Below are 12,799 nucleotides of genomic sequence, written 5' to 3' on the forward strand. Positions count from 1 at the left end.
CTACATGATGTTACTTTTATGGTTTATCTCCAAATCTTCATGACCCATTTGAATTTTGGCAAGGATCTTGGAGGGTGCTGCAAATCTAGCTGAGAATGAGCGAGAAACGTTATCTGGGTCGGTGGAATAGCCATCATCGAAGTTGTGTAAGTAGGAGGTAGGATCATACTGAACATGGAACACTGGTGAAGGTCTAAAGAATCTTCTTCTCTCTCTCTTTATCTTCCTCCACAAAGCTTTCCAGCTTCCCATCTTCAATCTGGTCACGAATTCGTTCACACACACAATGGGATCGTAGCCAATTCTCTCATAGCTTTGCCAACTGCTGTTGCTTATGGTGCTTAGACAGTGACAGTTTTCAAGGTTCATGGTGTACAGAACCAGTAGCACAGATAGAGAAGAGAACCTTGGGAGCACAAAATGGTTTAGGGGACCAAGGTGTTTGAAGTGCATGCACTGAGGCTATTTATATAATCACAACATCACTCCCTTCTTTTTATCAACTCATCACCACCACCTCAGCACCGCATGTACTTACAACAGGATAGGATCAGAAAAAAAGAGAGTCAAAAGTACTGTCAATTATATCAATTATAGAGATAAATATGTGTAATTCCTAATTCAGGACGAAACGTTAGCGAGTTTTAACTGTTTTATTGGTTCATATATTTAAAACGAATCAATTATATAAATTGTTATAAAAAAATTGTCAAAACATTTTCCCTATTTTTTAATTTTATTTTACTTATTCCTTGAATCAATAGAGTGTTTTTTCTCTTTCTAATTCCAAGATCGACTTTGATCGATCTAAAGAGTTTGATTGGAATAACACATATTAAGAGATAACACAAATATCCTAAAATTAAAAGATAAGACAAATATCTTAAAATGAGCTCAACTAGAATAAAAATCTCTTATGAAAAAAAAGATAAAAACTAGTTTGATTCGATTGACACGTAAAAAAATTTAATACAATTAATTTAAAAAGATTATATTAATTCGTTTTCATGAAACTAAAATATAACAAAAGTTTAAAACAGAAAAAAATTACAATTAGTACTAAATTATAATCCAACAGTGTTAATATTTCTTTGTGATGTCACGAATTACATCACTTTTTGAAATTGTTTCATGGCTATGTTTCTATGTTGTCCCATGGGCCAGGGGGTATAGTTTGTTCAGTAAGTCACATTGGAGCAACATAAACAATAAACAAAACAAAGAGATAATTATTTTATGCAGAGAAACTGCTGATTCAAACACCTAAGTCCTATCCTATGAATTTGATGTGCCAGAATGTCATAAACAATACGGTTATGCTATAATAGCTTTTTTTGTGTTTTCGGGTTCACATGGAGTTCTAAACAAAAGGTAACCCTTGTAATAAGCAACGATTTGAGGAATTTTTTATGTCTTTTTGATGCACAAGTTTTCTGGTTCAGTGTAAGACCATAAGACCACCGTATAAATAAAGGTTGGTCGGTGCTTAAGTGTTTGAGTTTAGGATTTAATTAATGATTTCAAATTTTTAAATGTGTTTAAGTCCTTATAATATGGTCCTTTGGTTTGGACAAGTGTTGGTTTCAATTTCACTTGCTTTTGAATAAATGTGAAAAAGTTACTGTGTGCTAATCCGATGTTGTTTTGTTGGCCCACTTTATATTCCCTCGTTACCCTTTTCTTAGACCATTTTTTTATGTCACTGCCCAATGGTGCTTCTTTCTAAAGGTATTTTATTATTGTTTGAAAATAGCTTAAAAGGGGGAACAAATGAAGTTGAAGAAAAAAGTAAAATTGAAATTATTCATGCACAAAAAAGAGGTATCTCATATTGCTCTCAAATGTTTGCTGGACATTAAATGGAAAAGAAAGTAAAGAGGATAAAAAGGGAAAAAGATTAAAGAAAGAAGAGAAAAGGAGAAAACAAAAGACAATCTATGAGAAATGTTGTTTGTAAAGATTACATGTTACTTTGTGGTTTTATGTCATTTTCTCCATTTACATTTTCCTTTTTTATTAAATGCCTAGTAAAAATCTTTAATTTCTTCAAATTATAAATACTTACAAAAATATCATGCATGGTATCTTTTATTATGTGTTTGTGAAATTATAAAAATGAAAAAGTATTATAATTTCTTTATTTCTTCATATCACAATTTTAATCATATTTTTTTTTTCAGCATTGCCAAACAAATCCTTCATGAGAGAGGAATAATCTGTGGTTGCAATTTTGATTGAAGACAAAGTTTGATCAATCTGAATAGCCATCACTTCATGTCTTACGTATCTAATTTCAAAGCAAAATTACTAGCTTGTTTGGAAATAAAGTAGGACTAAGAAGTTGATGAAGAAAAAGGTGAGACTGATTTATACTCACAAAAAAGGGAAAAAGTTATCATACGATGCTCTCAAAAGTTAAGTGGACCATTAATTGGGAAGGGAAAAAGAAAAGGTTAAACAAAAAAGGAGAGAGATGATCTCTCAGTTTTGTATCTTTCTCTCCATCATCATTTTTCTTATTTTAAAATTAAATATGACTTGATGACAGAAAATTATACAAAAATGGGATCTGATAAATAAAATAAATAAAAAACTTAGTTATTTTGATGATTGAAATATTACAATAATGATGGTGAAAATACAATCATTGGAAGCAGATCCTAATATCATTAACCATATTAGAGTATGTGGCCATTGATTCTTCCAAACTTGAATGATGTCATTTACACAAGTATGCATGCTGCATATGGTGGAAGACAGAGATGTTTTGAGGCTTCACCATGTTTGTTCTCAGTCCTTCAGTTCATAATTGAAATGAAAAACAGAGTCAGTAAAGCGAAGAAAATAGTGACATAGTGTATTACGACCCCACTAAGCAAATTAATGCCATCAAAAGCTTACCTTGTAAATACAGTGTTGAAGAATAATTGCATGGCTTTTTGTATTCACCAAAACCTCACATGCCAGTATTATCTGTTGGGATTTTCACAGACACAACATCACCACATTCAGAACATCAGGAACAAAGATCATGTTTCAGATCCCATATGGAATCATAATCTAATAATAACAATAATAATAATATATAATTGAAGGAAAACTTGGAATTAGATTAAAGTTTATATTGAAGAGCGTCCTCTATTACTGTTCGATCGATCATGAACTGAGTGGTTGACCATTTAGCAATGATAAAGACTAATAAATTAGTTAAACCACAAATAAGATTAGTTATCAAAAGTAATTAGGTTAATCCTAAATTAAGTTATTGATGTATGGACCGTAATTAACATAATAAAAATTTCATAACAAAAGTTTATAAATTTAAGTAATTAATTATTTTTATTATGCATTTATTGTCTAATTGTTCCAACGAACACTGACTTAAGTGTCACGATGTACAGAATGATACAAATAGAATTGATGACTGATAACTTAAACTTATAGTCAGAAAATAATTTATGTAAAGAGACTAAACCTCTTTCCCCGAAACATAGAGTTTATTTAAAAAAAAAAGTGTATGGTCGTAGTATTTGATTTCATGTTGGATATGTCTAGTTTTTTCATCTTCTAAAAATATAATAAAATTAAGATAAATAGTAGTCCAATTCAATAAGTAATGATATTTTATTTTCAGTATAATGAAAAAACAAATACAATTTTAGTAAAAAATATAGATTTAAATTTTTTAACAGTTTATTCAAGATTAATTATTAAATACTTCAATTTTATTACCTTAAACGTAAGAGGGACGGGAATGCTGAGAAAGCCGAATTCGCCAGCGACCTCAATAACGGTATGAAAGTAGACTTCACCCTTCGCCATGTCCTCCAGCAAATGGGCCACCTCGGTAGACGGAAGCCCACTAAACTCCAGATCACCGTCCACGTTCGTTGAGGCCCAACCTCGCACGTGCCACCCCTCCGATTCCACGTGTCCCATCTTCTTTCCCCGATACTTCACCCCGACGTCCACGTCCGCCAGGTCCAGCCAGTACATGCCGCGGTTCTTCACCACCACCGACAGCGTTATCCACACGTCCGCGCCCACCGGCGGCAGCGGGTGCACCCTCACGCGCTTCACGCTCATCCGTTCTATCTTCAGCTCCGGACTCCACGGCCACAACACCAGCGACCCCGCCGCACAAACCACCATCGCCACCGTCCACTTCAAAAAGCAAAAACGTCTTAAAACGACGCAGTTCGACGGAGATGCCTTCGCCATTGCTTCAGTTTAACTCACATGAACTTCGCTAAGTAACTATATACTCACTACTTCGGCGTAGATGAAGGGTTTCACTTACGCTCATGTTTTGTTTCATCTTAGAATGCTTGTCTTGTCTCCGTGCGCGAAATTGTGCTCCGCTTTCTCTTTTGTTTTACTTACGTATGCCACTGTTTCTTTGCTACTAAAGTATGTTTAAATGGAAATTTCCTCTGTTTTCTTTCAATATTAGAGGATAGTTCATCTCTATTTATTCATTTTTCATAGGCACAACAAAAAAAAATGGAGGAAAGGAAAGAAGTAGCAAACAAAATTTCTTGCAATAAAGACTTCGTTAATTCTAAAATTCTGATGTATGTTTATAATCTGACATCATTAGAGTTTTACATACAACAACGATGTGATTTGAATCCTAAACATATAAAGAGGTAGAAATAATAGAGCTTGAATAATGAATCAAATAAACTATGTTATATGTCCATAGATGCTGAGACAGGACACGACATAAATGTCCCAGAATAGATCAGATGAAATCGTGTCACTGCCAGCATTAAAGAATGAACAAACCAACTAAAACAATAAAGAGAAAGAGAATGTTTTCTCTGGTGCTGGTGTGGCTGCATTTTTCTTATCTCTGTCGAAGAGCTAAAAGACGAACTCTCAAATCATCATAATCCGGTAGATTCGGATGCACATGCCTTGCACCACCCCGCATTCCAGATTCTAAGGAAATTGTTCGTATATGCCCTTTTGATGTTTCCACAGCAGTGTTGGGTTCAGAAGGAAGAGATTTTCCTCTGACATGTGGGCTTCTACGCCTTCTGGTTTGCTCAGTATCATGTTCTGGTTGTTGAGAAGAATAACGTTTTTTTCTGTCTGAGTTCATTCCACCTGAATCTGGTGTTGTTGCAGTGTCAGAATGTGTTGTTTTCTTTGAATCACTTTTGTTGGTCTTTTGTTTGATGTAGGGAGGTGGAATGCGCCAAAAGGAAGAAATTGGCCTGTTGGTTTCAGCTTTTTCAACTTCATCCTCAGATATGCTTCCCAATGAACTTGAACCGGTACCCTTTCTACCATCATTAGATGACAGACTTGTTTCATCATCACTGCTACTGCTTTGATGAATCCATGAGTCATCATTCAAATCCTTCCTTCCTACTCTTTCCTTTTCTTTTGATCCATTGAAATCTTCCCCAGGCTTCCCCTGAAACCATAACCATTATAAATTTATCTTATGTTGAAAGGACTAAAATATAGGATTAATCATGTTTTTTTTTCTCTAAACTATAAAACGATTTTGGTTTTCATCTCTCTAAGTTGGACGCAGTCTACAAGTTTTCCTCTTGTCAACATCTTAAAGGTTAACACTCTTGAATGAGAAAGATTGTATTCATGCATTTTTTAATATAGGATCAAGATCAAAGTTTGAGATACAAATGAAAACCAAAATCACATGTTATAGTTTACTTACCAAAGAGATACTTAACCCTAAAATATATGATCTCTCTTGTCTTGAAGGGTTAAAATACACTTGATCTAATTACCAATTCAAATTCATATTTTGGCTGAAACATATGCTTATTGACTACATAGACTTACTTCACGTACTGACGACTGTGTATAAAGTCTTTCTCTAAGAGACTTGTCATCCCATTCTATGGAGAACTCATGTGCTATATCATATAATAGTCCAATCTTCAGTTCTCTTGTAGGTGGAACTTGCCTCAGCCTCTCAACAAACTGAGGAAAGTAATTGTTTACGTTTTAAGAACAAAAAGATGTCACGAAGAAAATTCAGTAATCTATCCAAGTAATGAACATGTATTTATGAATGTGCATGTGTTATAAGGGTGAAGTCATTGATTTACCTCTTTGTTTATGTAAGGTTCAAGAGAATTCCCATATTTTTCGGTAAATAATGTTCTGAGCTCAAGCAATTCTGGCAGATCACCAAATCTTGCAGCAGCATATATCAATGATGGAACAGCTTCCTTGCATTCATCAGGGCAATCACTGTTCAAGGAGATTAAAAGATTATCAACACAAACTCTCGTTAATGCATTGTAGCTATAGAAGAGAAAGAGTAAAATATAAATGACTGAAACACAAAAATCAACTTGAAATTCAATGTTTCATGCTCAGTTCATAATGTTAACTCTATGAGGTTCACTAGAAGATACAATACCAATGATACTTGAATCCAATCATACAAGAGATTGACACTACTTTTTACCTAAAATTTTAAAGTAATAGGTTATTGGGTCTTCACTTTTACATGTTACTTCACTTTCTCATTTCTTTCTGATATAAAACTTGAACTCATGTTTGGATTCTCAACACACAAGCCCCTCAATATCATTACTATATCATTACTTTTGTGCATGTATGGGAAGTGAAGAAAACAGAACAATATTCCAGTGCATATGAAGAGAAACATACTTGTACTTAGCTAGGTATTCAACATGAGGTAATATGCACCCAACAAAGTTTTCAACGAGTTCATAGCAGGATAACATTTTCTGCTCTAACAGAAGTCCATTAGCCTGCTTCAAACACAAAGAGTCAAAACTGGTGTAACTTTAACAGCATACAACATCGCATGCACAAAATGGATCAATACAAGACTTATACCAATCTCTTTTTTGAGTCTTAGTTGAAAAGTGATTGCATTTTCAAAATTGAAAACTATTATGCAAATTGTACCCTTGTATATGCATCGTATTCGAGGCCAAGCCTTAGAAGCTCTGCGATGTCACTCTTCAAAAACTTCAGCACTGCTTTCTTCCTATTCTGTATTCTCTCCAGCCGAATTTTCAAAGCCTTCACGTAAGACAAGCTGGTTTTTTTTGAAGTAAAACACAACCAAAAATCAGTAAGAAAAGAAAAATGTTCCTATAAAAGGTTGAGAGGAAAAGTAGCAGAGTGTACCATTTTGAATAGAACCTGGGCTTCAATAGCCACCGAAACATTTTGTGTCCTAGAATCTGAAAAGACCAAGTTTGCTGAAAATGGAAAATGACTTTTGTTGGGTATCTTAGATGCTGTGTTCTTGTTAAATAACTAAAAGTATAGAATCTAAAGATCAAGTTACGCAAGAATCAGCATTGAGGAGGCCTCAAAGAAAAGAAATGGAGAGGCTAATCACTAGGGGTAAAATCAAAAACCACACTAAGAAAGAGACCTCAACAAATTATCCTAAGAGCTAGGAAATCTAGAGAGAAAAAGGGCATCTTAAGTCTGCAAGATTAACCAATAAAAAGGTTGAACAACTGAGAGGGAACATATATATATAGAGAGAGAAATCTAAGTTATGACTATAAGAGTTATATATTCAGTACGATGTGGCCAACAAAGGAAGTTCTAAGCTTGTCCACCAAGGAACAAAAAATTGAGGCCAAAAAGACAGTAGCAGATTGGTGAAAAAAAGGGTCTTAACTTGAAGCTTGCATGACAGTTAGATGGAGGACGAGAGAAAAAAGAAACAGTTATGAAATTAGCTGTCAGTTTGGTACTCTGAGAAATTGCATGTGCATAAGAAAAGGAGAAAGGAAAAACAACTTCTGTAAAGTAGTACTTTTCTTTTATGTACGTGTGACAGTTACCAGTGTTGAAAATGATTTACCAGTACAGTTAATAAACATCATCAATTAGGATTAACATGGTTCCAATCTATGTTTGTTCTAGTAATAAGCATCTACTTATACTTATAACAGTGAATTATAGGACTATCGGGTGTATCAGAACTGAACCAAAAGCATTGACTGACATTACAAGAATGAAATTGAGATGTTACTCTGATAAATGAAAGAATAGTGATCAAAACTAAACTTTTTTTTTATTTTTGCCATCATTTTAGTTAAAAGGGTGATTCTTATTTTGTGTTATGTAAAAGATTATGACCTCCTTTAACATGATCATGGCTTGCTGTCAACAGGGATTCAGAAAGTGATGTATAATGAAAGATGTCACAAGCAATGTCAAGTTAAAGTTGGCGTAAATTTGAGGCCAGGGACAGGTAGGGTATGTTCATGCATTGAATCAAATATTGTTTATTTCTTGTTCAGTAATTCATCAATATAGTATTAGAAAGCATGGAAAAAAGAAGCTACAAAGTCACAATGAATGAGTTTCTTTTTGCGTGCTCCTTTTTCTTACTGAGAAATTGGAGTCAACTTGCGTGACCCTTGACTTGATCCTTGTTCTTTATTCTAAAACTATGCTTATTAGATTCCTTTTTTAATGTTCACTTGATCACTTTGCTTGGTGACCAAGAATACTCAGGCTTTTCTCACACATGAGGATCATAACTGATGCAAAAACTCAAAAGCGTGCAAGCTTTTTTGCATGATCTGAGGGTACGTTGTTCTGAGGTTCTGTTGCGGTAAACATGCTAAATGATGGCTTTAATTGTGTGTCACATGAATGAGTATATGCTTTTAATATCTAGAAGGTGAACTTTAACATTATTCCAATATCTTTGTAAAATAAAGTTTACACTCGTTTATATGCTATAAAATCATAGACCAACTTCTCCTAAAAATGACTCACTATAAAATCATAGACCAACTTCTCCTAAAAATGACTCACTTTAATAATAGAAATTTGGAGACCAAATTCAGTTCAAACAATCTTATGCTACTGAAAGGAAAAAAATTGTTAATAATTTCTCACAAAATCGATTTGTAAAATAAAATTTACATTTATTTATATAATATATAAATTCGTCTTATATTTAAAGAAGACTATTAGCATTTGATGGACCAAACTTCTACTAATAACTCTCACGTTAATAACAAAATTTGGAGGTCAAATTCAATTTAAACAATCTTATGCTACCGTAATTTTTAGTTATTTTAATGAACGAAATAATATTATGATAAGCTTTTTATATATAATTATTTATATAATAATAATAATAAATAATGCTATTTTTACAAATGATTAAGTAATTGTAAACTGATTATATAATTAATATTAATTGTTAATATTTTAAGGTATTTCATAGAGTTTATTAAAATTGAAGAATGTTTCAATTTGGATAATTAGTAAATAAGGAGAACTCTAATAGTTTATTAGTTTGATTGAGAAAAAACTATTATTGAAAATCCTTACATAAAATTTATTGAAATAAAGAGTATTATGTTATTTTTACTATAAAAAATTGTTATCGTAAAAGTAATTTAATAAAAATAATGTACATTTTTCGATAAAAATTAGATTCTCATTTTTTTTCCAGCCATAATAATGTTTTTATGAGAAACTTGATTAAAATTCATTCTTAGGTAAGGCTGAAAAGACAGCGAAGCCGAGGAATGTTTGTAGCTTTTGGCAAGTTGTAAATTTATAATGTGAATGCTTAGTAACAAATGTCAATATGGCTACGGAACACTGAATGATGTGCTTGTCTGAATTCTGTTTCATCAGTCAACTTAGGACTCCTTGGAGTGCAAGGAGCTTTCAAAATTATCAGCATATGTTTCGACCACTTCTAATAATTCTCAGTGTCTTACTTATACTTAGTCAGAGACTTTCTTAATTAATTGTAAATTATTTTTATTTTTAAATTGTGTTGAAAGTCGCACGTCGATTAGAGATAAAGTTAATTTAATATATATATATATATATATATATATATATATATATATATATATATATATATATATATATATATATATATATATATATATATATATATATATATATATATATATATATGGATGTAAACTTTACAAATTGATTTTATAGGATGAGTTAAACTATCAAATCATCTATTAATGTCTAGTCTTATCTACAAAATGTATATATCTCAAAATGAAAAGATGCGTTCGAAAGTTTTACATCAACTAAAGAAAAATCAATTTAAAATATATATTAACGTAAATTTCACTTTATAAATTAATTTACTGTGCTTAAATTTAGTTCACGTGCCTACAAAAATATTCCAATATCATTATTGTAAAGGAAAAAGAGAAGAGAAAACACAAAATATCTACTTCGGGAGAGCTATTTTGGAAAGTATTTCATATATTTTGGAAAGTTTTTTCTATAAATATTCTAAAACATGTATTCTGAAAGTCAATTTTACAAAGGTAAAATGCTCATTTTGAAAATTTGAGTGGGTGAGTGAAGAAATTATGGAGGCGCAGAGTGAAAGGTTTGTCATTGTGATAATTGAGCCCAATCAGTCTTGTTCTTTCTGCACCAAATAAAAAGCTCAACTTTTATATTTATAACAATTATATATGAATTATTTCATTTGTTCTATAAAAAATAAATTATTATTTTACTTATATCTTTGAAGGTTATATGCGTTGAGTTTTAATGGGATTTATAAAGTTGTATTCTTTCTATATGGGTTAAGTGTTGAATTTTGAAAAATGAGAACTATGGTGAGTGTGACTTAATGTGATCCACATATATGATCTGTATTTTTACTAATTTTTAAATATAAAAAAGTTTGTATTTAAAATAGTATAAAACTAAAACGAATATTCACAATAAAAGTTAAAGCATGATAAAATAGTATGATAAAAAACACAAACACATAAGTGCCACAATGCCTATATCTTTCTCAAGTAATAAACAAACAAAATTTTCAATTCAAACATAATATACTTTAGACATTTTAAATTATTTTACTTTTTAATTAAATTTATTAAGTAGTAACCTATGATGGAAAATAAAAAATACAAACACATAAGAACCACAGTATCTATATTTTTTTCATGACTAATAAACAAAATAAAGAATTCAATTCAAATAGACATTCTTAATTATTTTGCTTTTAATTAATTATACTAGTAGTAAAGTATTAATAGGCGTAAAATTTTAAATGCACATATACTTAAAACTTGTAGAAATCTTTTAATTTGTATAATTACTATTTTCTTGATATGAAACTTAAAGTACATATATGGTTTAAAGGAACAATAGTAGAGTCACAAAAATTATATTTTGATACACACGAATCTTTTATATTTATTTAATATTATTTTTTCTTTATTTTTTACTCTTCTTTTTTATTAAAAATATAAAAATTTATCTTTTTATAATTATTTTATTCTAATGAATGTAAGTATGTGTAATATTAGGAATTTTTACAGAAACCGTATTAAAAACTTATAATTTTTTTTATATATATATACTTTTTTACATTTATTTAACATTATATTTTTTACTCTTTTATTTCTTTAAAAGTATATAAAAAATTATTTTTTTATAATCATTTTATTTTTATAATGTGTATTAAATAAATATAAAAGGAATAAGAATAATATGGCACTATTTAACATACTTAACAAAGATAAAATAGTTTTAAAAAAAAGTTAATTTTTGTAATTTTTTGAAAAAAAAAATAGTGTCAAATTAATATAAAAAAAATTACGTGAAAAAGTATTATTTTTCATATAAAAAAGTATTACACCTACAACATACTTGAATCTTTAACTCAACATCCAAATCTATTGCTACTTTTTCCAAGATGAATCAACTTGGTGTAAGAGATAACAGATGAATCTGTGAAAGAAAATGCTACCTAAAAAAGTTCTGCATTTGAGACATGTTCTAGCCACCACATGGAGTGTCTCCAAAAGTATAAAAATGGTTCCTTCAAATTGAAACACCTGAACCCGACACATTCATTGCTGGTATGGTATCTACCAGACAAACCTCAGCACAGTGGTGAGAAAATGGAAGAAATGGTTTTCTCGATGAAGAAACTCACGTCGCACAAATCGATCCAAGTTAAGGTTGCGGGGAAGCAAATTGGCGGAGTGCAAAATCGTTGTCAAAGTTGGTGTAGGTTGACGCAGCAGTGCTGTTCCCAGCTTCACCAATGACCACAATGAACACAGCTTCAGAGACATCAGAATCTGCAAAAGAACCGCATTCTCTCGTTATACCATTGCCAACAACGTTAATGTTGTCGATATCAGAAAACCATACAACAGATCGGTGTGTTTGTGAGCATGCAAGAGAGAAGGATCATATATACCATGTGAATTTTTATGTCGTAAAAGAAAGCAGAAAATGATTCAGATGCAGTTAAGCAGTGATCTCGTCGGAGAAAAAACTGTGAAAACTGCAAATGGTTGATGTGATGAGATTGAGATATGTTGAAAATATATAGAGAGAAAAAAACAGGCTCTGTTGAAACAAACGCCACCAACTACTGGGCATTGTTTCTTCCAACATCGGGTTCATCGACACCCAACCCTTCCACACAAAAATATATAGATTTTTTTATTGCTAAATTATACTTATTTTTTATACATTAATTAGAACATAATTCAGTGGGTGAAGTTTTCACTTTTTGAATTTCTTTAACACAGTTTATCTATATGTCTCTTTTAATTGGTCAAAAACAATAACAATTATCACACACATTACCAAAATAAAATAAAGTAAATTTTTTTATTTAAAAACAATTAGAATAATGATTGGATCACACGTTACATTCATTTGACAAAGTAAAATAATTATAAAAATATAAAATTTTATGATTAAAAACTATATATATACAAGAGAATATTGTGTCAAATTAATGTAAAATAATTTGTTGAATTTATTAAAAAGAAAA

The 12,799-nt window shown here is 31.0% G+C and overlaps 3 protein-coding genes and 2 long non-coding RNA genes across 7 annotated transcripts; 1 reads left to right on the forward strand and 4 right to left on the reverse strand.

Moving 5' to 3' along the window:
- Positions 1 to 369, reverse strand: LOC108320447 (uncharacterized). The gene has a single exon (XM_017551867.1). It carries the CDS (start codon positions 367 to 369, stop codon positions 1 to 3), a length of 369 nt encoding a protein of 122 aa, XP_017407356.1.
- A 2,201-nt stretch (positions 370 to 2,570) lies between these two features.
- On the reverse strand, positions 2,571 to 4,421 carry LOC108320493 (uncharacterized). The gene is made up of 3 exons (XM_017551918.2): positions 3,733 to 4,421; positions 2,902 to 2,973; positions 2,571 to 2,796 (listed from the first exon to the last, which is right to left on the reverse strand). The coding sequence occupies exons 1-3, from the start codon at positions 4,219 to 4,221 to the stop codon at positions 2,791 to 2,793; spliced, it is 567 nt and encodes a 188-aa protein (XP_017407407.1). The 5' UTR covers positions 4,222 to 4,421; the 3' UTR covers positions 2,571 to 2,790.
- Positions 4,422 to 4,547: 126 nt separating this feature from the next.
- LOC108320492 (uncharacterized) lies at positions 4,548 to 7,730 on the reverse strand. Of its 2 annotated transcripts, XM_017551915.2 has the most exons (6): positions 7,150 to 7,730; positions 6,925 to 7,057; positions 6,661 to 6,764; positions 6,090 to 6,234; positions 5,821 to 5,961; positions 4,548 to 5,425 (listed from the first exon to the last, which is right to left on the reverse strand). In XM_017551915.2, the coding sequence occupies exons 1-6, from the start codon at positions 7,188 to 7,190 to the stop codon at positions 4,850 to 4,852; spliced, it is 1,140 nt and encodes a 379-aa protein (XP_017407404.1). In that variant the 5' UTR covers positions 7,191 to 7,730; the 3' UTR covers positions 4,548 to 4,849. The 2 variants fall into 2 exon arrangements, with proteins under 2 accessions (XP_017407404.1, XP_017407405.1); XM_017551916.2 differs by lacking the exon at positions 5,821 to 5,961.
- On the forward strand, positions 5,158 to 8,669 carry LOC128194100 (uncharacterized). Of its 2 annotated transcripts, none has more exons than XR_008245414.1 (3): positions 5,158 to 5,282; positions 8,156 to 8,236; positions 8,494 to 8,669. It is a non-coding gene; the product is annotated as an uncharacterized LOC128194100 (long non-coding RNA). The 2 variants fall into 2 exon arrangements; XR_008245415.1 differs by having other exon boundaries at positions 8,503 to 8,669.
- Positions 8,670 to 11,586: 2,917 nt separating this feature from the next.
- On the reverse strand, positions 11,587 to 12,426 carry LOC128194077 (uncharacterized). The gene is made up of 2 exons (XR_008245382.1): positions 12,215 to 12,426; positions 11,587 to 12,092 (listed from the first exon to the last, which is right to left on the reverse strand). It is a non-coding gene; the product is annotated as an uncharacterized LOC128194077 (long non-coding RNA).
- Between the last annotated feature and the right edge of the window lie 373 nt (positions 12,427 to 12,799).

Source organism: Vigna angularis, chromosome 9 (assembly GCF_016808095.1).
Source record: "Vigna angularis cultivar LongXiaoDou No.4 chromosome 9, ASM1680809v1, whole genome shotgun sequence".
NCBI classification, from domain to species: Eukaryota; Viridiplantae; Streptophyta; class Magnoliopsida; order Fabales; family Fabaceae; genus Vigna; species Vigna angularis.

Coding starts and splice junctions, on each gene's coding strand:
- LOC108320447 (XM_017551867.1), bottom strand. CDS start 369: ATGAACCTTGAAAACTGTCACTGTCTAAGCACCATAAGCAACAGCAGT.
- LOC108320493 (XM_017551918.2), bottom strand. CDS start 4,221: ATGGCGAAGGCATCTCCGTCGAACTGCGTCGTTTTAAGACGTTTTTGC. Junction 2,974..3,732: donor CCGTCCCTCTTACGTTTAAG/GTAATAAAATTG, acceptor AAATCCCAACAG/ATAATACTGGCATGTGAGGT.
- LOC108320492 (XM_017551915.2), bottom strand. CDS start 7,190: ATGTTTCGGTGGCTATTGAAGCCCAGGTTCTATTCAAAATG. Junction 6,235..6,660: donor GAATACCTAGCTAAGTACAA/GTATGTTTCTCT, acceptor CTCCTTGAACAG/TGATTGCCCTGATGAATGCA. Junction 5,962..6,089: donor AACCTTACATAAACAAAGAG/GTAAATCAATGA, acceptor TACTTTCCTCAG/TTTGTTGAGAGGCTGAGGCA.